The 23,710-nt window shown below is 43.7% G+C and overlaps 1 protein-coding gene across 1 annotated transcript in view; it reads right to left on the reverse strand.

Moving 5' to 3' along the window:
* Positions 1-23,710, reverse strand: part of LOC147707028 (adhesion G protein-coupled receptor F5-like) — a 1,085,534-nt gene that overhangs the window by 510,744 nt on the left and 551,080 nt on the right. Inside the window, exons 8-9 of the mRNA XM_086926248.1 lie at positions 23,046-23,188; positions 16,968-17,168 (exon numbers count right to left, since the gene is read on the reverse strand). Coding sequence (XP_086782374.1) covers positions 16,968-17,168; positions 23,046-23,188 — 344 coding nt within the window. The remainder of the gene's footprint in view (positions 1-16,967; positions 17,169-23,045; positions 23,189-23,710) is intronic.

Raw genomic sequence — 23,710 nt, forward strand, 5'->3', positions numbered from 1 at the left:
TTAGCAGTAGCACTGTCCCTCATTAGGAGGCCCTTCCACGTCGCCTTCCCCAAGGCCTATGCCCTTGATGGGAAGGCGATCGATTGCTCACTCTTCACTCTGTACAAATGCATCTAGGGCATCTTGTCTTACGGGAGGCGTCCCTTTGATGCCTGCATGAACCACAGGGCCATGGGGGGAGGGAAGGGGGTTTCTATGCGCAAGTGACAAATCTATCAATATAGGGTTATTGGATCAGATAAGTCCCCTGATAGAATGTCCGTGGTAAGTAAAGTAATCGATCTTAACTGCAGTGTTGTGTACTGACAAAATATATGTATAGCCTGTATTTGTGGGGTCGCCCTCCCTCCAAGAGTCTAAATGTTTGTTGTTTCCCATAGGGTCTTTGAGCTGAGGCCTTTCTGAGGCATTGTGATGTTCAGTGGGCCAGTCCGATCTAGGATCTGGTCAGAGCCATATTCCAGTCTCTACTCACTAGTATTTTGGTAGTCTCAAATTCCATGGACAACCTATCCATTGGCTAAGAAAATCTGCTTTTTCCCTGTTTGATGCATAAATGAAGTCCAGAATTAGTACAGGTTTTTAGTTTTTCAAAGATATACCTGCTGTCTGAGTCTGTTGAGTAATAACTTGTGGATTAAGATTATAATCTCACATTTTCTGTTGGGGGGCTGTGGAGGAAGGAGACTCAGGGGTCCATGTCATTTTGGGCAGGGTGCGGCTGATGCCTATTACTCTCCTGACTCATTCTCATTTCAGTTTATCTATTTTGGTAGAGGGTAGATGAAGCTCCTGTAGGAGTGGTCCTACAGGCCTGCCATGTCGGAGATGCCGGAGGATTTATTTTCTCTTAACCAAACTGGACATCCCATTCATGTTCACTGATACAACATGGAGAAAGGCATCTCGTTTTGATGGGCTAGGGAGCCCCAGTGGCGGAGCTACACCAAGGCACGAAGAGAAAGGTCAGTGAGTCCGCAACTGTGACCAGTCACGGAGGGGTCGGGGCATCGGTACAAAGAGATAACCTGACATGAGAGAGATGCCTTACCGGTTAATGTGAGGTATGTTATTATCCCTGTGTCCAAGTGGGGGATCTGGAGAGTGAGGGAGTGAGTGAACTGGCCCTTCGTGCGCCCACTGGTGAACCCTAACTTTGATCCACAGAGTGAGCAATGAAACACTAGTGCCCTGGGAAATGTCCTTGGACAGACAGAGGGGGAAGCAGAGAAGTTTTATCAGTGGAGGTGGTGCTGACAGCCAGTAAAAACATTGGCAGGCAAATGCAGGCTGCAGCCCCTTAGCTACCTTGCCCACTACAACCCCACCCTGTTGAGGCATATATTATCCCACCAGGGTCAGTTTTCCAAACCCAGTGCTTTTCTCTGTAGTTGAAGGATGACAGTTCCCCAGTCTGGTTGCTAGTTGTCTGACCGGCCGTTTTGTTTTGTCTCCTGGGCAAGGAGATCCCAAATGATGCAAAAGAGGGCAGTACAGTGTGGCTTCTGATGGGAATTTTTCCAAACGTCCTTGAGCCCTTACTTGGCCAACATCACATTTAAATCGTGCATGGTGTGTTCCCACGGGTGTTATTTGTATTGTACTTGCGTTGTGATTCCAGGTGAATAACTCACTCTCTTGACTACTAGGTACCATCTGGTGTTTAGATATTGAGCTTGGGGCGTGTACCTGGGTAGTCGTTAAACTTGCCCTTGGGCCCTCTTCTCAAATGTTGTTGTGTATGTGAATAGTACAGCTAAGGCTGTGGGCCCCTTTTTAAACAGTAGTTGATCATCATTGGTCTCCTATATCATTGAGTTTATTGAGAGGTTGACTTTCACTGGCTCCCTTTTTGAACTTTCTTGTCTTTGCTGATTCTCTTCCATCGAGTTAGCTATGGCCACTAATTGGGGCTTAGCTTTCGAGAATGCTGAGGTCCAAAACATCCTAGACGAAAACCCGAGTCTCTTAGAGAGCATCCCAGTCCAAGTAACAAGTAATGATGAGGGATGGGCAAAAGTCCTGGTCCTTAAGAAATCACATTCCAGAACAACAGTCCATGGAATAGTCATGGCACAATATCTCCGTGACAACTGTGCACCTTCTGGCCTCATTGTTAACAATGCACCGCGACTATTCCTTGATGACAAGGAATTCCTAAAAGATTGGTCGATGATTGCCTGGAGATGCACAAGGGATTGGTTGGTCCTAATCATTAAGACTGCAAAAAGAGTGGCAGACAAGATACTTATTGAAATTCAAGTACTTGAGGGCCAGATAAAAAACACACTAAAAAGCGGTCTTTTTAAGAAAGGACAGGACGATAGTGACAAGAATAACAAAGACTTTAAAGAGTCAATTCTTTTCACTAAATTAGAAAAATTTAAAAAAGACTTAGCCAGATTTTCAACCGAAAGAGTATACCCTTACACGAGCGAGTCTCACACAGCACCCACATTCAACCGAGGTGGTAGAAAAGGTGGCTCAACATATGGAACATCGAGCTCAGAAGGAGCATCTAGTGACTCAGACACTTCATTGAATGGGTCAGCAAACAACACTCCTAGAGGGCGTGGAAACGATAGGAACTGGAGGGGTGGACAACACCCACAAAATTTCAACAGTTACCAACCATGGTGGCCGGCCAATCCCTGGATGTCTGGACCGTCTTACCCTCCTCAAATGGGTCCCTTTGGTCCCCCCAAATGCAACAAGGCCCCGGAGCTTTTCCTTTTTTAGGGTTTGGCCCGAGACGGGGCAGGGGCAGAAGGAGACAAGGAACAACACCCCAAGTCCACTGGAACACCACGCCACAGTCCACGATGGATCTTCGCAGCGGGAAGAAAGTCCCACAAGAAACCGCAGGGGCGAGCAATTCGACGACCTCGTGATGAATCTCAGCTCACACACTCTATCTCCGAACGAGGAACGCCTCTTAAACAAAGGCCTTGGCTTTGTGGCTACTCAGAAAGGGGATCCTTTCGTAGCACAGGTGGAATTAGCCAAACTCTTCAGAAAAATAAGACTGCATTACTTTTTCTCGAAACCAGGGAACATGGAATCACCTGTTGTGGATAAGAATACTGGTCTAAAAAAGCCATCCACATTTAACCCACCAAGTGTCGGATTGCCCCCAAAGGTCATAACCTTTGCAACAGCAGTAGAGAACGATATAAAACATCTCTACCAAACTGAAAACAGACCCTTCATAAGCCTCTCAAGAGATGAACAATCGGCACTGCGCTCATTAACATCCAACGAACCCATAATCATCAAGGCAGCCGACAAGGGCGGGGCAATCGTGATTCTGGATACCGAGACATACAGAAACGAATGCCTGAGACAATTGAGTGATCGTAGATCTTACCTCCCACTAAGTGAAGATCCAACTGAGAAACTAAAAATAAAAATAGGCAACTTAGTGGAAGAAGCGACCACTGAGGGTTGGATTACACCACAAGAAGGACAATATCTCCTCACAAGTCATCCTATCATACCTTATTTTTATTGCCTACCGAAAGTCCATAAACCACAGAAACCGCCACCAGGGAGGCCTATCATTTTGGGAATTGGGTCTATATTAGAACCACTGTCGACCTTTGTTGACCACTTTTTAAATCCTATGGTCAAAGCCATGCCTACGTACCTTCAGGATACGAAGGACGTTTTGAGACTCCTTCCAAACATACAATTCAACACCAACACTGATATCCTTGTATCGTTTGACGTCGAGTCACTTTACACATCGATTCCGCAAACTGAAACACTGGAAGTTGTGGGGAGTTTATTAGAACGAAGTAACCACCAGTCCATCACGCCAACACGGTTCATCATGAACCTCGCAGAAATCGCTATGAAAGAAAACTACTTTCGCTTCGAAGACACTACCTAGCTACAAACATCTGGGACTAGTATGGGTAGTGTCTTCGCGCCAAGTCTAGCAAATCTGTATGTTCATAACTTCGAACAACAGGAGGTCCATACACCTGCCAACCCTTATCTATTATCGCTACATGTGTGGAAGCGATATATAGATGACATTCTGGTGGTGTGGCGGGGCACAGAAGAAGATCTTGTGTCTTTCCATGCATGGCTCAACACCAGAAACACATACTTGAAATTCACCATTGAATTCAGTCGAACAACGTTGGCATTTCTTGATTTGAAAATTAATGTGACTTCCAATGGCCTGGAATCTGAACTCTACCGCAAGCCCATGGCCCGAAATGCACTCTTAAGATATGATAGTTGTCATCCTCGTGCCTTAAGAGACAATTTACCGTTTGGCCAGTTTCTTAGAGTACAGAGGAACTGCTCCAACAAAGAAGCTTTCAAGACTGATTCAAGAAATCTGGCACAACAACTAAGTGCAAAAAACTATCCAAAGAAAATCATCCGCCAATCTAAAAAGAGGGCATCAAATAATAACAGGGAATCTCTGCTAGAGATACATCCTCCCAAAGAAAAAACCAACCGCATCACCTTTGTCAATACATTTAACACCAGATCCAATCAGGTCCAAAAGATCGTAAAAAAACATTGGTCGATCTTAAAAACTGGGGGTGATGATATCCCTCTACCACTTTTTGCCTTTAAAAGAGGACAAAACCTCAAGGACCAGTTAGTCCATACACGTCCACGCAACAAGGAACCCAGACAGGTGGGCACACTTTGGGACTTGCCACCGGTTCAAGGCCATCATCCCTGTGGGGCATGTTCAGTATGTCCCCAAACTTGCAAATCAACGAGCATAGATATAGGGACAAACAGACCATGGACTCAAACAAGGTTCACCAACTGCAACAGCAGTAACCTGATTTATTTGATAACATGTCCTTGCCAACTTCGATACGTTGGCATGACGACTAGGAAGGTTAGGACGAGAATTCAAGAGCACAAAAGCACAGTGCGGTGCCGTAAACAAGCAACTCGCCTCACTGCACATTTCCTAGAAAAAGGACACAGCCCCAATGATTTTTATTGGACATTTTTAGAACAACCACTGATCCCAGAATCCTGTCCAGACGCTAGCCGCTTTCTGTTCAAAATCGAACAGAAATGGGTGTACAGATTGAACAGTGATAAGGCGGGACTCAATGAGCCTATACCGTGGATGTCCCTTTAAAAACATTATATCCACAGTTCTGTATATAGGCCTCTGGTTCTGTCACTCTTTGTGATACATATAAAACACTGATCATTTTGCGGAGCAATTGGCGTTTCCTTGGGGACTTGACTGTGTCTTTATAATACACACACAGAATGCGAAAAAGCCAGAAACTGTCAGCATATCGGTCATAATTATATTTAAATGTAAACTGGGCTCTAGCGCTAGTCGTTCATTAGAACTACAATATTTCACAACCCGAACTACAACTCCCGACACACAGAGTGATCACGTGATTCTAGTTGGTCACGTGACTCAGCCTCCCGAAACAATCGCATGAACACAACGCGAGTCCCACAACCGGTGCCCCCCCAGACAGCTCGGATGACTGTCGGGAGACACCGACGGATAGGTAAGCAATGCGCACGACACCCTCGTGTTCAATGCGCTTAAAAACCTCCAAGGATATGAGTCTGTTTTGTATCACGTAACGCGGCTGGGTGTCTACCATCACAAACAGCGCAACGCGAGGACGTTTGACTCCTTATACCGAACACCATAGAAGGGTTTCATTAGACTTTGCTTAAACTCATGGGTATTCTACATGTGCAACATTATACACAGGACTATGTAACATGTAGGAAATCTTAACATCTCTTTTGAAGCGTAGTTTTAGACCCACCATCTGAGTCTATATAATCGGCAAAGACAATGAATGTTCATAAATAATCCATATATCACTCCATGGATTTTTAACTGAGCCATGATTGCCTCTTTTCTTTCAATTCAATCTCTTTACTTTAGAGCGGTGCTCCTCATACCTGAGCCGCAGCCAGGTGGGGTGAAGCTCCTCAACCATCGTTTATGGGTGAGTGTTTGAAATAGAACTTGTTTCCCAGTATGTACGGATCTGGTGCCATAAAATTAAGGTTTAACTTGACACAATTTCATAAAACCGCAGGAATATGACATATTCATGTTCTTCTATTTTGTTTGTCTTTGTTTTTCCCTGTGGATCCAATGCTTTGATGCGGTGCGGTAACAGTACATGGTTGAGCACACAACCTGGACTTTTCAGGTGATATCTTTTAATATTTATTTTTCACGAAAAGCAGTAGTTTCTGAAACAACTGGTCCTGAGGAATGCATGGAAAATCTTTTCACTATATGCAGAAACATGTCGACCACTACTGATTGCGGATATTATTTCTAACCCGCATTTGCACTTGTTTTTTAGCCTTAGGGACTGGGAGACACTAATAAATTTCCGATCTCTACCCAGCTCACCTAATTTTACAATCACTCATTTTTTCACCCCTTTCACCTCACACTGCTTTTTTTCAGTCGCCACTAAATCATGTAATACTCTCCTCTCACATTTCCATTTCGGTCACGGTAACATCTGACCGGCCGTTTTGTTTTGTCTCCTGGGCAAGGAGATCCCAAATGATGCAAAAGAGGGCAGTACAGTGTGGCTTCTGATGGAAATTTTTCCAAACGTCCTTGAGCCCTTACTTGGCCAACATCACATTTAAATCGTGCATGGTGTGTTCCCACAGGTGTTATTTGTATTGTACTTGCGTTGTGATTCCAGGTGAATAACTCACTCTCTTGACTACTAGGTACCATCTGGTGTTTAGATATTGAGCTTGGGGCGTGTACCTGGGTAGTCGTTAAACTTGCCCTTGGGCCCTCTTCTCAAATGTTGTTGTGTATGCTAGTTGTACCACCTGTTTAAGTCAGCCATCCTTTTATCAACAGAATAAGGCACTGGAGTATACCAGAGAGTTCAGGGTTTAGGGATTTTACATTTGCCAAATACATGTTAGTGACATTAAAGGTAACCATTTTGGAGTTCCTTTATTGGTGACTTCCTTGAGGATGGCAGTGAGCGTGGATTCTGTAGAAATGCCCCTACACTCAGGAATCTAGCCCAGAGGAATTCTGCATGAGCAAGGTGAGGCATGTAAGCCGGGTCCGTCCTCTGCCCACAAGTTCAAATTACTATTCAAGCACATTATCAAGCATGATGAACTGTCTGGTGACATTTTGCATGCCTGCAGCAAATCAAAGGCCTTGTTGATTTCTAGTTCCCCACCACGATGAAGAACACAGAACATGGCCAAGAATGAGAGGACTCTGTGGGACAATTCAAACCCTCTGCATGTTCAGTGGAAGAGAGTGGCTTGTCGTGTGAGGTCTACCCGAGGGCTTAGCTGGTTAGTGTACATATATAGGGTGGGGCGGAGTAAGTAAGTAAAAGTGGGGCATACAAAAAGGTGGTTGCCACTAGAACACAGTAGAAATTCATAACAATTTCTGTGATTGGCAAGGTGGGTCGAGAAGGTGAGGGGTGGGTGCCATTAGACCACTGGGGGCTTTTATTAAAACAATCATTAAGTAGGATAGGACAGCTGCCCCAACGGGAAAGGGAATTACTGAAAGGGTGGGCCTGGCACCTCCACTAGACACCAAGGATATTTTTTTGGGGAGGGGGTGGAGCAGCCATAGCAATGGGCCCTTGCTTCCCCTCCATGGGCACAATGATTCTTTGTGCAAACCCAGGGGCAAACTTCTCCCAGCACATGCAATATCAATAAACACAATTGTGAATCATTCCATTCTCCTCATGTACTTCAATCTTTTTTTTTTATTCAATTTCTTCTGCCAGCCAACACATGTTTCATCAGTGGGTGTCTCACCCTATGACTTCGCCAGGGCTGTGTTCCATAGGTATACTCTCAAGCATGAGGTTAAATTGTGTGTCGATTCTGGTGCAAATTATCCAGCGATGTCGATTACCGGGTACGGACCTTGATTGGTATTTTCCCGCCGTCAAATTACCATGTGAAGAAGTTGGACACGCACATGCAGTGTCAGTGCTTAGAGACCAGTCCACCGCACATGGGCTGACAGCAGCAAAATACCAATTCCAATGGGAGGAAGGCTCAAAGATCAGAATTTTTGTCATGGGTGAGTTAAGTCTGAGTCCATTACTAGTAGAAAAACCAGGGGGCTGATATCTGGCAGTAGGAATCACAAGTAGGCTTGTGGATAATGGAGGCTATCTATAGAGCTGGGTAGTATTGTCCACACAGATTGGGGTGGTGGGCACCGGGTAATTGAAGCTAAATGTTTTAATGGAATGAATAGCCCAAACAAGCTGGACTATCTTCTAAATCGTGATGAGTTTGGAGGAGGAAAAATAAGATACAGTATATGGCTTTTTCACAAGTGGGTTTGTTGATATGTTGGTTCAGGTCAAAATTGGTAGAGCTATCATAAGAAGTTTGACCCTATGGTTGATGAAATTATCAGCATGGAAACTGAAATCACCTAACAAGATGAATATGGATGAGTGCTTAAGACAAAATTCACTAAGATGCTTGGGCGCAGAGATGAGGGTATCCAGCAGTCTGTACAGAATTTGGGTGTTACATGAAGGGCCACAAAGCTTTTCTGTGCTGTTGATGAAAGTAATCCTCAGCCCTTTACCGAAAGCAAAGCTTTTAAATAATTGTTAGGTCGCCACTCTGCTGTGTAAGCTGGTCTCATCTGAGGATACAATAAGACACAGGCACTGCAAAAATGAAATGTTTGTTAGAATATTCTTTGCTCTAGGTCTCGTTGCAAAAAGCAACACCAATCACTTCTTCTAGGATAAAATTATGCAATTTAAAATTGTGTTTAACAAGAGATTCTACGTTAATCACATTCCATTTAAGTGAGGACCTAAAGATTGCAGACTCATTCTTATCAGAATTGATAGACATGGGAGAATATTAGGAGGGGTGTGCAGGATTAACAAGCCATGGTCATAAAGAAGAGAAGCTTTCTGCGGTAGAGTGCAGCAGATTCGTGTAGATGTTAGTGTGATAAGAATGTTTCACTTATACATAACTCTATTGTGAGAACCTACCATAAAATGGACAGAGTTCTTTGCCCATGTTCCCCCCTGGTGCTTGGATGGGCACAGATGTGCTTGCCTTTGGCATGCCATTGGTGTGCCTGCTGCATGGCTGTGGTGCTATTACTATTACGTAGGAACTGACTGGTAGACACATTCTAAAATTTTACAGCGTAGTCAAAACATTCTGCATAAGATGGCCCTTTCTCCTTCAATATAGTGCCTGTAGGGTGCAGTAAATAAAGCAGTAATGTTGAAAAATACCTAGCATTCAAATATTTAAAGCGAAAACAAAATAAACTGCTTACTAAAAAGGCAATCTAAAAACAGCTGTGAGGATTAATGGAGTATGCCTGCACCATGTAAATCACCACAGGCAGCCAAGAGTCAAAGAAAGAGAACTAAAAGAACAGCACCTAGTCTGATATCAAAGGTATTCATAATGATTAACAGTTGCTAGAAATGGGGGTCTCTGATTGGCCGTAGTGTACACCCTGTCCAAGTAGGGACCCTTCCTTCTAGTCAGTATAAGGGGATTACATACCTAAGAGAACCCCTGCTCACCCCCTTGGCAGCTTCGCACGAGCTGTCAGGCCTATCTCAGATGCAATGTGTAAAGCATTTTTACATTACACATACAGTAACACAGTGAAAACACTTGAAATGGACACCACACCAGTTTTGAAAAATAAAGTATCTTTATCTAAACCAAACAAGACCAAATGACAAAAATCCAACATACATACCTCAAAATATGATTTTTTAAAAAGTTTTCTAGCAATTCGGTCCATAGGAAGAATATGGATGCGTGATTTTTAGAGAAAGAACCTCAAATGTGTCAACATTCACAAGGCAAGACAGCTGCAGAGGAGGGAAGCGGCAGAAAATACAGCAATGCATCTGTTCCTGAGTACTGGGGGAGGCAAAGCGACAGTTCTGCTGCCCGCAGAAGAAGTGATGCATCGAATCCAGGACTGTAGGGGGAAGTGGTGCGCCGCTTTTCTAGGCGATTCTGATCAGCCAGTGCTGTGGTGGAAAAACATGGTGCACAGGTGTGATGTGTGAAAAACTAAAGGCACTATGGGTCTATGAAGCGGCGATTCATTTGCTGCATCGATATCCGTAGCCGCTGACAGGTGATGCGCTGTTTCTTTTAGCCGCACAGCAGGGCTTGGATTGCAGTAAGTGAGGGGTTCATGGCCTTCTGAGACACGGTGTACTAACTCGACGTGAAGAGGATTGTCGGGCTGCGGGCAGGCACTGTGTTGATTTCTTCAGCTGCACGGGATGTGCATCCAGATTTTCTCCCATACTGTGGTGCAGCGTCAAAACAAACAGCCGCTAGCAGGGTGAAGCGATGATTTTGGTGACTTCTTTCGTTCTTTACAGCAGGAACAACCTCCAAGGGCCCAGAACTGAATTTGGCACCCAAGGCAGGTAGGAACTCCCAGCAGTGGAGTTCAGGAATGCTTCAGGTGACGTTTTTGCTGACCGTGAGACTTCAGAACAGGAGGCAAGCAGACACAAGCCCTTGGAGAAAATTCCCAAGCAGGAAAACAGCAAAGTCTAGTCCATTTCCTCTCCTTGGCAGAAGCAGCAACTTCAAGGCAACCTAGCAAAGCAGGGGGGAGGGCTTGCTAGGCTGACAGGGCAGTGAAAAACTCTGCACGCAGACACTACATTGACAGGTCTGAGACATATTTGAAAGGTTACTGGAGTGGGTGGCAGAATCAGTGAGAAAGGCCAACTAGTAGCATTTGATTTATAGGCCTTGGGCACACACAGTGCACTTTACTAGGGACTTACCAGTAAATCGAATAGGCCAATCAGGGATAACCAATCATAATCACAATTTACACTCTTTAGCATTGATTAGTAGCGATAAAGTGCCCAGAGTCCAAAAGCCAACAAAAACAGGTTAGAAATAAAAGGACGTGAAAGGCAAAAGGTCTTGGGATAAACCTGCCAACAGACTCAGGTCCAAAAACACATCTAAGACAAAATGTATGACATTCAATCCCAAGAAAGCGTTCAGATATAATATCACTTTAGATGGGGCAGACCTACAAAGAGTCACCACCTTTGATTATCTTGGGATACGACTCTCAGGAAAAATGCAGTGGAGACCCCATCTCGACAAAATGCTTCAGAACCACAAGCGGGCAAAGAATATCGCTCATCATTTAGTAGACCTGTTGCCCCGGCACTCGCGGTGTATGAAGCTAAGGCAGTCTGCTCCGCTCTTTATAGAGCCAAGCTATGGGCCTTCGATAATCTCGAAGAGATCAGTAGGTCCTAACACATTTTCTTTAGGGATCTGATCATGTTACCTCAGGGTGTCCCTCTAACTCCTTTGATATATGACATGGTCAGGTGCCATTTCAAAGATCTGGCATAACTTCGCCCATTGCTTTTTTGGGCTCGCCTTAGGAGTACTCTGGAACTCGCTAACTATGCAAAGGCATTTGCAGAAGTAATGAGTTTGGACACTAACAAGGGGGTTACATGGATTTCCAATGTTAAGGCACTAATGACAACTCTTGGCCTTAAGGAATCCTGGGACACTCAAAATCTACCAAGCAAGGCAGAACTCAAATGCATCTATTGGGACTGGATAGACGCCAGAGATCTCAATATTCCAAACATGGCAAGGCTCACTGAAGAATTCTTCCAGCACATACAATCTAGAGGCCTTGAACCATACTTGGATATATTTCAGATTCCAAGAGAAAGGGCATTATATACCCAATTCAGATTCGGCTCAGTTCCAGTTCAACAATTTACCGCAAAGTGCCGCCCCACACATCAGACTACTGAAGAATGCCCTTCTTGTGGGGCTTCTAAAGAGAGTGTCGCGCATCTTATTCTTGCTTGCCCAGGGTACGCAAATGCTAGGTCTAGCAGGCTTGAGCCAATCTGCAAACAACCAGGTACACTTTGGAACATCAAGTTGCTTCACGTATATTAAAATCTGATTTGAGAACCCTCTTTGTTTGCGGAGTCGCCAAGTTCCTAGGTTGTGCCTGGATAATCAGGCACAGAGCTATACGAATGGGCGACCTGATCTTGATCCAGAACCCTTGTGAGCACGTACAGCGGAACTAAAGTGGAGGACAAATGTATTCTGAATTGTTATACACTGTCCCCTACATGGAACATCAAATACCCTATTTTTAACCATGTTTTACTGTTTTTATCTTACTAATCAAAAAATGAAATGTTCAATTCATGAGGAAATAGCTTTATATCTTGATTGTTTTAAATTTTATACTGCTATATTTTATTAATCTTAATAGCCTGTATTTTCTCCTTTTTGTACTGATGGATTGTCTGATGCTTTTATGATACTTGTTATCGAAATAAATCTATTTGATTTGAATAACAGTCTAGGTAGACTAATTCTAGTTACCTGCATGGATGCAGTGCTACTGTTGTTCTATAACCTCATACTGCCACACATGCTGGAAACCATGGGACAGATCAGCTATCAAAATTGGTTGCTTCAGATGGCATTGTCCTATTCAATTTGGCACCCGCCAAATGGCAGTAAATACAGAAGCAAATGATGCCAAGAGCTTATCTCTAAGATCTTTAAAAGCAGAGTAAGATATATGAATTCTGAAAAAGCGCTGCACTGTTTGGTAGACCACATGGTTGCCAGGTATTTCAATTCCCATCATCTTCAAAAGAAATTTCCACTCATTTGTGCATAAAAGCCAGTTCTGATTTTGGCATCTCCCTATATAGAAGAATGTAAGAAACTGGGTTATTAGGTGTGTGGCCTGCACAAGAAATAGATTCATAGTTCTCCTTACTGGGAACCAAGTGTACCACTTTAGCACTTGACTCCTTCAGGGTAGCAATGCAGGGCAGTCCAAGGCCTATTCGGGGGAGATGATGTGGGCTACCAATCACTGTTCACTGGCATGCAATAATAACACTCAAAAAAAGGACTATCCAGTCAATATTTTTTCTCTAGAAAAAGGAGAAGTACATTTATTACAAACACACTACTAAATACTATGGAGTAAATAACAAATATATATATATATGTAGATGGAAATTACTACAGATGACATTGCATAAGTGCCTTTAAAGAGGTCATATAAAGTAAATCTATTAGCTTGCTCAAGGGTTCTAGAGTAGCAAACCACATGTTAGAGACATCATTTTGTACATAAATGCACTCATCCACATCCACATTAGATGCTGCACCAAACTATGTGTTATCAAGGTCTGTATACACAGGAAAACAATCCCTATCATCTACATTGGGGGCATAATTATTTAAAATAGTGATATTCACCCCATCTAACATCCATGTAAAGCATTTAAAAGGGGACCTCAAGCGCTTCCCAGATGGCCACTCCTTGGGCATAGGATGAAAAAGTGGACGCCAACAGATGCCCTCTCAATCTCCTCTTAACGTTATCTGCCTCAAGAACCATGAGGTGTGTTTCCTCCAAGCATGCAATGCTCACCCCAATTCATCCAAGGTAAGAATACACCCTGAATATCTTCACATAACTGTCTACAACCCTAATACGACACTATCCTATAATTCTGTACCAGGGTGACAAACAACATCCCAACCCCTTCCCTTCTGCCATGTGCCTGTGGTCATCCATGACCCTGTCTGTTTCCTAATCTGCTTGCTGCAATTTTCCCATAGCATGACTTGCACCATAACGTGAACAAAAACCGCAACAAGAGTCCCCTTCCTTCCTCTCATCCCGAGCAATCACATGACAACAATGAACAAACTTGTCTAGTTCACACAACATTCTGAGCTGTATTAGCCCAGATACCCTCAATCTGCACCCCACTGTGTATTAACTGGCAGGTATGCCATTCCAAATTTCAGACCCCAACCTTTGCACAGTGAACTAAACTAACTATCTCGTAGTGCAGGAGCAAGTCCAACCAGTGCTGTCCCTCGCATTCAGTTCCCCCCCAGGCGGCATCATGAAAAAGAAAAACATCAGCATGCCATTACAGACAATAGTCATTATAGTTGTAAAGTCCCAGTAACTGCCTCATCAAAGTCTATGTGGCCACTCCACTACATGTTCCCCCCCCCCTTACCATTACTTGGCATACTCACAGACCAGGACCAGAGCCTGACCATCAGTTCAGAATCAATGCAGCACTGTCACTCGACTCTGACAAGGTCTGTTTCAAGTTCTCCTGTCCACCGTTCTGCATAATAACCTGGCAATTGCTTTCTATCGGAACCTCATCTAGCGTGCCATCCACCTGCATTTCGATTCTTGCATCAGTAATGTCCTCCATCACTAATTGTTCAGGAGAAAACATCCAGTGTGTCATACTCCGCTGTCCCATGCACCCACCCCAGCCATTTCTCTGTGTGCCCCGCTCTCTTCGGAGAACCATGTCTCATTGTTCTAACCAGGCCTCCTCCAGCTGCTCAAAGAAATGCATTGTTTTGTGTGCCACCACTCTGGGACGTGCTAGGAACAGCAGCATGTATAATAATACCATGGATCAGAGGTTTTGTTTAACTTCCACAAAGGACTTCCTCTGTGACTGTACTTTTCGGGTATAGTCTAGGAAGAAAAGCAATGGTGCAGTTTTCAAACTTCAGCACCTCTACCTCCTAAGCCTTTTTAACTATGCACTCCCCATCCTCATAATTGAATATCCCAGGAATGATGTCCCTGGGAGGAGCTCCTGGCTGAAGGTTCATCGCCAGTGCTCTGTGCTCTCTCTCACTGCACACAAAGGTGATAAACCCACTGGCTGAAGCACGTAAAGCATCCATTTTTCCAGGAAGACTTCACCAGATGAGCCCTCTGCCCCCTCTGGAAACCCAAACAATTGCAGGTTGTGGCGGCAGGAGAGGGCCTCAGAATCGTCCACTCTTTCTCCAAGCATATTTGTGGTAATCAATAGTCTTGCCACTTGTTCCTTAAGAGCAACCACATACCTATCCAGCTCACCAACCATTTTTTCTATGACCGTCACTCTTTCTGACACCTTCCTGAGGCTGGCGTACAACAAGCCCACCTCGATGGCCACTGTTTTAATCTTACCCTCCAGTATTGTGTGAAATCCCTGGATCACTAATTAATGCCGACCCTTGAGGGCTCCCCCTCCATCACTGAAGTGCCCGTCTGACACGTACTTCACTGTAGGAGACCCGAGGCTGTGCATATTGCATAATCATATTGCTCTGCAAACCTTTGGGTGCCTTTCTATTCCCAACCATCCACTACGACCATCCCTGGTCCAGGCTGCCCTTTATTCTTGACTGATGCTGCTATTTACACTCCTCCACTATCCAGTCAAGCAAGCACACAACTGTCACCTTCAGACAACTTCCGCTCACTCCTGCGTGCACACCTCCTCAAGCAGGACTTCCACGTGGAGGCGTTTTTCTGCCAAAATAGTACAGCAATCCTCCACCCCTGTCATAGTGCTCCTCTTTTGCTCCACATACGGCACCCAGGAGGGTAAGCGAGCAGGCGGCCTGAGCATAGTGGCAGCACCTGCCACACCAGTACCACTGCAAGGCCCACCTCGGGGAGAAACCGGATTATAAAGGACAGCCCATGTGCGCTGCTCCTCGAGTTGACCAGAGATAAGTCGGCACCCTAACCATCCAGGTATCAACAAATGTGAGCCACAAGCGGTGTCCATGTGCTCTCTCCTTACCAAAAAGGTTCCTCAGTGGCATGAGTGGTCTCAAAAGGCAGGCCACCACAACATCGCCACTGCCCTATGTCACCTCACATCTGGCTCAGGTCCTTTGCTGCTGGGCACCAATTGTCTTCAGCTTTCAGAGCTCCCACACGGCGAATGCCCCAATGCTATTTTCCTTCATGAATTACCATCCAGGCACATTGAACTCATTTCAAAGCCCCTAGGAAAGCCGTGACCACAGCAACACATGTATGGTCAGGCCCCTCACAGTAACACATTTGTTCTCCACTGGAGTTATTTCCCTCCCTGGGGGGAGGGGGGTCACTGACAGGCAGCCGTCCGCTACAGGCTCTTCAGCACAAGGCTTCCAGCCCCACCAGGCAGCGTCAGCAAAGGCTGCTTCGGGCCTCAGCAGTCTCCGCACTCACCCAGCCTTCCAATTTCAGGGGTAAGACATGTCTTTGTGGCCGGCCCCAATCTGCCATACTCGAGTTCTCTGCCAACTCAGTTCCCACGGCCTACTGGACCAGGCCGTACTCGCAGCTCCTAAGCAGTCTCCCACAGCACAGACACCAGAAGCCCTCAGGATACCTGAGCTCCTCCGCAGTCAGCATCTCTGTCCCTCCCCTGTCGATCCTTGCTCCTGCCACCAGCCTCGCAGCGCAAGGGGGCACCGCCTACTCACGGGGTTCCCTGATTGCTTCTGAGCCCGCAGGCCTTCACCACTCCACTCGTCACAGTGTATAAGGGGTCTCGCCAGCCTCTCACTGCTCCCAGACGAACCAGTTGCCCATGCAGTCTACCTCTTCAGGAAGCTCTTTCAGGCACCATTGCTCCCATCAGCTACTCCCATAGCAGGGACAACTGAAGGTTGTGGTTTGAGTTAGGTGTGCATACGTGCTAAAATTTCAGTAAATCAGCACTCCTACGGGGAGGATGCTCCAAGATTCTTAACCTGGGCAGCGGAGCTCAGAGTTAGAGCCTTCGATTGGCCATTTTCCCTGCCCACACCCCTAAACAGTTTTTGATAAAACACTTTCATACCTGTAACCCAATAAATTATTGAAACTGAACCATAAAGCTTTATTCCAAACATGGTTTAAATGTGTCATCTCCTTTAATCGTAACAAGGGGAGTGGGAGACCCAATAAACCCTTGGAGGCTTTTAATCAGCAATTGACTTGGAAGATAACTTTCATAATTTGATTTTAACAAAGATTTATTGCCAATATTCATAAAAGAGCCCTTTCAGATCAAAGAGATGCGTATGTCATAGTGAAAATGGTGTACCTGCATGTGAAGTAGTGATGCTTGGAATTACCAGAACTGATTGTGACACGCCATCTTTGATTGTGTTGGCAGCGCTTATCTTGACAGGAGCTCCATTCTGAGTCCAACTGACAGAGGTGGAGTTGGATCTGGTGCTGCATGTTAGCGTCAAGTTATCTCCTTGAAAAAGTATGTCTGGGGATGTTGTAAAATTCGTCTGACCTACAGATTAGGGAAAAACATATGTTAGAAACAAATGCTATGGCTCATCAAGGAAATGGAGATAGTATTAGGACATAAGGGACATAATGTACAAAGCAAGAGGCTAACATATGGAAATCTACAAATTGTACATTTCATCTTATAATTTGGATTGACTGACTTTATTTTTCTCGACAGGCAGAGCACATTTTCCTCTAAGGACGTTCCTTCTCCAATATCCTCATGAAATATTAGGGGCATATTTACAAGGGATTTATCTCCGCTTTTTTTGCTTTAAAAGCCAAAAAAGCAGAGATAAAGCTATCGTCCTATTAACAAGAGGGCGCTAACATGCATAATCGCATGTTAGCAACCTTTTTCCCGACGCCTCCCTTTGCATCACTAATGAGATGCAAAGTGGGCGTTCCACACCTAAATAACGTGAGAAATGTCGCTAACCGACATTTCTCCAATTAACAAGCTGCACACTAAATAGCATAGCGATAAGAAAAGTAGCGCTAACCTCGTTATTGCTACTTTCCTTATGCCTGCTTTCAGTCTGATTATATCCAATGGAAGGTAGATATAATGGCTAAGTATGCCCTCCCCTATCATCAAGCTATCAGCAAACGTTGTGCGATTATCGCTGGATTTCCAGCGATAATCGCACTTTTGGCAGCTTGCGCTTGGAATTGCATCGCTTTCCAGATAAGCGTTGCTGATAGCACGCTATCTCAGTGATACAATCCAGCGTTAGCCGACGATAATTATCCTCGCACTGAGAGCGCTAAGCGATAAATATCGCCGGACCTTGCTGATATGCCCCTCAGTTTATGCCTACCTTCTCCTTATTGCACACTTAGTTATATGGTACGTGTGAAAACCCTTAGGAAAGTCTGTGAGCGCCCAAAATGCTATGTCTTTGTAAGTCTTTACCATCTTCTAAAAGACCATCCCTTACTGCTCTGCTTGGAACATCTATGTACTGTGGAAAATGCACTGTACTACGTTTAGGCATATGTAAATGCCTGCAGCTCTTGATTTTGTGAATTATGAACTTACTATGTACACCTGCAGTTGACTGTTTTGAGTGGGAAGTTGGTGCGCAAAAACGTGTGTCAAGCAGGTTTAATATTAGCAACAAAATGAAAATCTCTTTATTCTCGTAATCATCATATAATGGCAAAGGTTTGGAAAGCAGATGGAGAGATGTATTTATTCATGCAAATTTGTATAGCGCAAACATGTCCCAAAGGCATTAGAGAACTTTTCAATATAATTACCAGCTTACCAGAGAACAACCGAGCAAGAGCATCAATGTGGGTAAATAGGAGTAGGGTGACCAACTGGTATAGGTGCAAATTCAGGACGGTGAGTGTAAAAATTCAGGACAAAGGGTCAAAATTCAGGACAAAAATTCAGGACAAAAGGTCAAAATTCAGGACAAAACTTCGGGACAAAAGGTAAGTTTTGCAGACACGTCCGAGGTGGTTGCGCAATAGTATATAAGTAAGTAAATAGACAACCATCTAAGTACAAGTCAAAATACGTTTATATTAGGTTGAGACAATCGTACACTTCACAGTTTTCCAGCATGGCCATAGCTTGTTGCCTTAGAAGATTCCAAATTCGCATCTCGCTCCAGCAGGTACATTAGTCACCAGACCATGGTGAACCACACCTGAATATAAGTGAGGCCGCTTTTATTGTTGATTGAAAACTACTGGATATACAAGGAACTTTGCAGTGCCAGCCCCCAGTAACAAAACCGCCCCCCCTTCCAGCCTCCCAGGAAAACACTGGCCAGTCCTGCCTTGCTACCGCCCTTCAATGGTGCCCCTCATCTTCACTTAGATCGTCTGTCATGTGTATTTAATTTCTCTTATAGTGTTACTCATCCCAATTATGTAGGGCAGGGTGTCGGAGTGCGTTACATCACACACATTATATAGAGACAATGACTCATATTAACATGAAAGTCAATGTATAGGAAATGTTACTTAAGATAATGGGTGCTACAAGGTGTAATCATTCTTTTATCTATTATTCCGTCTTTCATCATTCATTCTGTCCTTCGATCTATGTGCCCATTTATATCCAAACATATTCAACCATTTGCAAACCTATCCACCATATATTCTTCCAACCATCATTTCACTCATCCATCCCTCCATCCACCCTTTCACTCATCCATCCATTATTCATCTACCCACCCTTTCACCCCATCCATCCGAACAGTCATCTATCCACTCTTTCACCCATCCATCTATTCACTCATCCAGCCATTTACCCTTTCACCCATCCAGCCATTCATTCATTCACTTACTCATCCATCCACCCAGTCACTTATCCTTCCACCCATTCACCCTTTCAGTCATTCATCCTCCCTTTCAGTCATTCATCCTCCCATTCTCTTTCCATCCCCCTTTCACTTATCCATCCATCATCCACCCATTCATCTACTCATCCATTCATTAATTCCATCCTTTACTCATCCATCCTTTCATGCAACCATCCATCCGTTCTCATACATCCACCCTTTCACTTCTTCACTCATCTATTCATCCTTTTGTCCATCTACCCCCTTTCACTCATCCATCCATCCATTCACCCTTTCACTTATCAATTCCATCCATCCTTTCACTCATCTATCCACCCATTCACTCGTCCGTCATCTAAGCTTTCACTCATCCATTCATCCTTTCATACACCCATCCACCCTTTTACCCATCCATCTACCCTTCCACCCATACATCTATCTATTTACCTTTTCCCTCATCCATACTTCCACTCATTCACTCATCCATTCATCCTTTTTTTATCTATCCATTCACCCTTTCATTCATCCATTCATCCTTTCAGTAATCCATCCAGCCATTCACACATTCCTTCACTTATTTACTCACCCACCTTTTCACATTATGAGCTGAGCCTTTGTCTGCAGAGTTGGACAGAAGAGGCCCATCAAGAACTTCACCCCTGCTGTAGTTCCTAAAGCAAGGAGTGGGGTGGCGGAGGGTTCACTATGCCCCTGCACATAGGCAGTCTGAAAACATAGAAGTCATGAGTCATGCATGATGCACAGTGCCAGGATGTGAGGTGACTGTGACATGGTGTTGTTTCCAGGTCTTTTAGTGGTGTAAAAAAAACTGGGGGGGTCTCTTCAAAGGGGGTGTTCAATGTCATTAAGGGCGTAGTTTAAAACACCTAGGCTAAAAATCAGCGCTAGCATAGTGTTCCGCCCGACTGGTATTATGTAGTTTATGTCATTGCATCCAGATATATATATAACACAGGAAGTATCATTACACTAACAAAAAACAGGACTATTGGCTTTGTCAATGGTTGTTAGTTGCTTAAAATAAAAAAGCAGCAACCAGGGCTTTGTTGAATATAATATTGAAATTACTTCAGTTAAAAATGATGAGACCGTGAAAGAACGATAACCCGTTCTTTTTAACTAATTTTACAGGCTTCTTTATATAAACTGTTTTCTAAGGTTGCTAAAAATGCAGCATTAGCGTTTTACCTTTTATTTTACAGAATGCCCTGCTGTACCCTGGGGCAGGAGGAGCCCTCCACATGCTTTACCACCCCAGACTGCCCCATTGTCATTCTGTATGTGGCAATTAGCCGTCATACAGAATGACAATGGGCGGGAGGGGCTGCTCTTGTACTCGAGGAGGAGTGAGAGGCACCAGCATCAAGGGGATAAGGCTTCTCACAGGGGAGCGGTGCTGCTCCCTGTGATGGCCAAAATTATGGACAAAAGGCATCTGTAAAAGGGATCCTCACGGACAACGGACGTGTGGTCCCAATTACGGACTGTCCGTGAAATTTACGGACGGTTGGTCACCCTAAATAGGAGAGCAGTAGAAAAATTAAAACATAATATTTACAAATATAGCATATCAAACATCTGGGATTGACGATAAGAATTGTAATAAACAAATATCATAAAAACTGAAGATAAAAGAAACATGGCAAACAATGATATTTATAAGTGGGAATTATGGGCAAATAAAGGGGAAGTGAAGAGTAAGAGACATCAAGTCAAGAAGATGATGACAATATATTGTAAAAAGCAATTGGAAGTTAGGGAGTAGCCTTTCTAGAAAATATCATGAGAATTAGTGGTGCATAAAACAGAAGGGAGTGAGTTCCAAATTGTCGTTTCACATCCACAATCCAAAACACACATATTTTTTTCAGCGGAAAATGTGATGTGTGTACATTGCGTCTGGTGCCCTTTCCCATCGCAGGTACTTGGGCTACCCACACAATTGAGGTACCATTTTTCTCAGGAGACTTGGGGGAATGGTGGGTAGTAGGACTTTTGTGGCTGCCTGCAGATTCCAGGACTTTTCCTTACAGAAATGCAAGGAGATTTTTTTAGGCAAAGATTGAGCTTTGCATGGGCTTCTGGGTAATAAAACTGGTGAGAGCCACTCATGTCTCCCTCCCTGAACCTCCCCCATGTGGATAGTTGTCAAACATGTGCTGGTTTGGTAGGTTTACCTAGGCGCTGGCTGAGCTGGGGCCCAAAATCCACAGCTAGCCACCTCATAAAAAAACATGCATTTGGGGTGTTTTTTTGTCACATGCACAAGATCCAGTCACATAAGTGGGGTACCATATTTATCAGAAGACATGTGGGAATGCAGAATAGTAGAACATTTGTTATTACCAATTGAATATCTCTACTTGTGTGCCTTGCAAACGTAAGCAAGTGTGTAACACACAAGACATTTTACAGAATGCCCACTGAAACACAAGCCAGTATGGGTACCCATACATTCAAAGATGTACAAACAACCACTGCTCCTAAACTCAGTATCTGGTGCACATTTCAGAAATATAGAGTTTTCCTTCATACCCTTTTTCATTCTTTATAATTTACTATATTATTTGCTGTTTAGTGGGTACACAATGAAAAACCATTGGAAGGTGCAGCTCAGTTGTTTGCTTTGGGTACCCCAGGTTCTTGGAGAACCTACAAGCCCTGTATATCCCCACATCCAGAAGGGTCCAGTATATTGCTTTTGAAAATCTGCCTTAGTAAGAAGTCACAGATGAAAGCGTAGATACAAATGGCTGTTTTTTTAAACCCAATTTTAATATTTTCTTTTTATTTTAACTGCTACTTTGTATAGGGAAACCTTGAAGGATCTACACAATGACCCCTTGCTCAATTCAGAATTTCATCTAGTCCTCAGAAATGTACAGGTTTCCAGGATCCACCATGGGGTTCACACAAGTTTCTTCCACAATCTGGAAGTGAGGCAGAAAGCACAAAATAGGAACAATGGGATCTCTACCAGTAAAATGCCTAAACTGTGGTAAACAATTTGGTTTTCTAATTCAAGTCTTCCTTTTCCTGAAAGCTGGGAAATTAGCTATTTTAGTACTGCAAACCCTTCGTTGATGCCATTTTCAGTATTAAATCCAGACACTTTCTTCTGCAGAACTTGTTTTCCCAAATTCCCCAAAATGTAACAATATTTTGGCTAATTTCTCAGTCCCCACTAGGGGAATCCACAAACCTGGGTTCCTTTGAAACCCCCAGGATGTTGGGAAAATAAGGCCGCACATTGAGTGTGGATATAAGTTACGGAGGCCTAAGCGATAACGAACCCAACTTAGCACGGGGGTATTGCAGCGAAACAGTTAAAATGTGTTGGCTTGCTATGCAACTCAGGGAACTGCCTTGTTTTGATGGATAGGACAAAAAAAGTAGGATTGCCTCTAGGATGGTGCATCAATTATAACATTTGTGAAACTGTTTATGAAGGCGATCAGTTTTGGTCTTGTTAGATCCTTATGTTTTTTCACCTTTTACTTCACATAATACTTATAGAACTAAAGTCCTTTAGTGATAATGTCATTAGTTTCACTCACCATATATGAAGCGGACAAATGGTGAGGGTGGAAATGTGAATTCCCCAAGAAGATTGTTTACTATTTGAGTGTTTGCAGCATCGAGGCTTGCCTGGGTTGGCGGATCAGCGTAGATAACGTAATCGACATTGACACTTCCGTTTCTTAAAAACAGTAACAAATACATTGTTAATCACCCAGAAGTTTCTGGTACATTTTTTTTATGTGATGACGCATTTTACGAAAGAGGCATTGCACTTACGATGCAAATTTTTCAAACAGAAAAAACTGCAATTCAAAACATTCTATATTTAGACAACACTAATATTCATTTTTCTATTTATTCTTTAAGTTCTGACAGGACAGTAACCTTCACTGACAATCATGCTTTCATTGTTCCTGGCTTGAAAAAAAGAAATTAAACTGATCTACGGAACATATGAAACAAAGTTTTACACGTGCAATAAAATCTGCACCACGAGGTTTAATAAACGTTGCTACATCGTTAGGTTTTTTTCTCTTCAGGAAAATCTTTTTTTCTGCATGTAGAAACTCTTTCATCACAACTAATTTTGAGCCAAGAGTTTGTTTCGTGCTTCTGCTGTGCAGAAAGTGAATTCATTTAACCCAATATTTCTCTGAAAGGTATTTTATTTTCAGATAATACAGTTCAGAAATTGTGAGCA

The sequence above is a fragment of the Lissotriton vulgaris genome, chromosome 6 (genome assembly GCF_964263255.1).
Source record: "Lissotriton vulgaris chromosome 6, aLisVul1.2, whole genome shotgun sequence".
Taxonomy (NCBI): Eukaryota; Metazoa; Chordata; class Amphibia; order Caudata; family Salamandridae; genus Lissotriton; species Lissotriton vulgaris.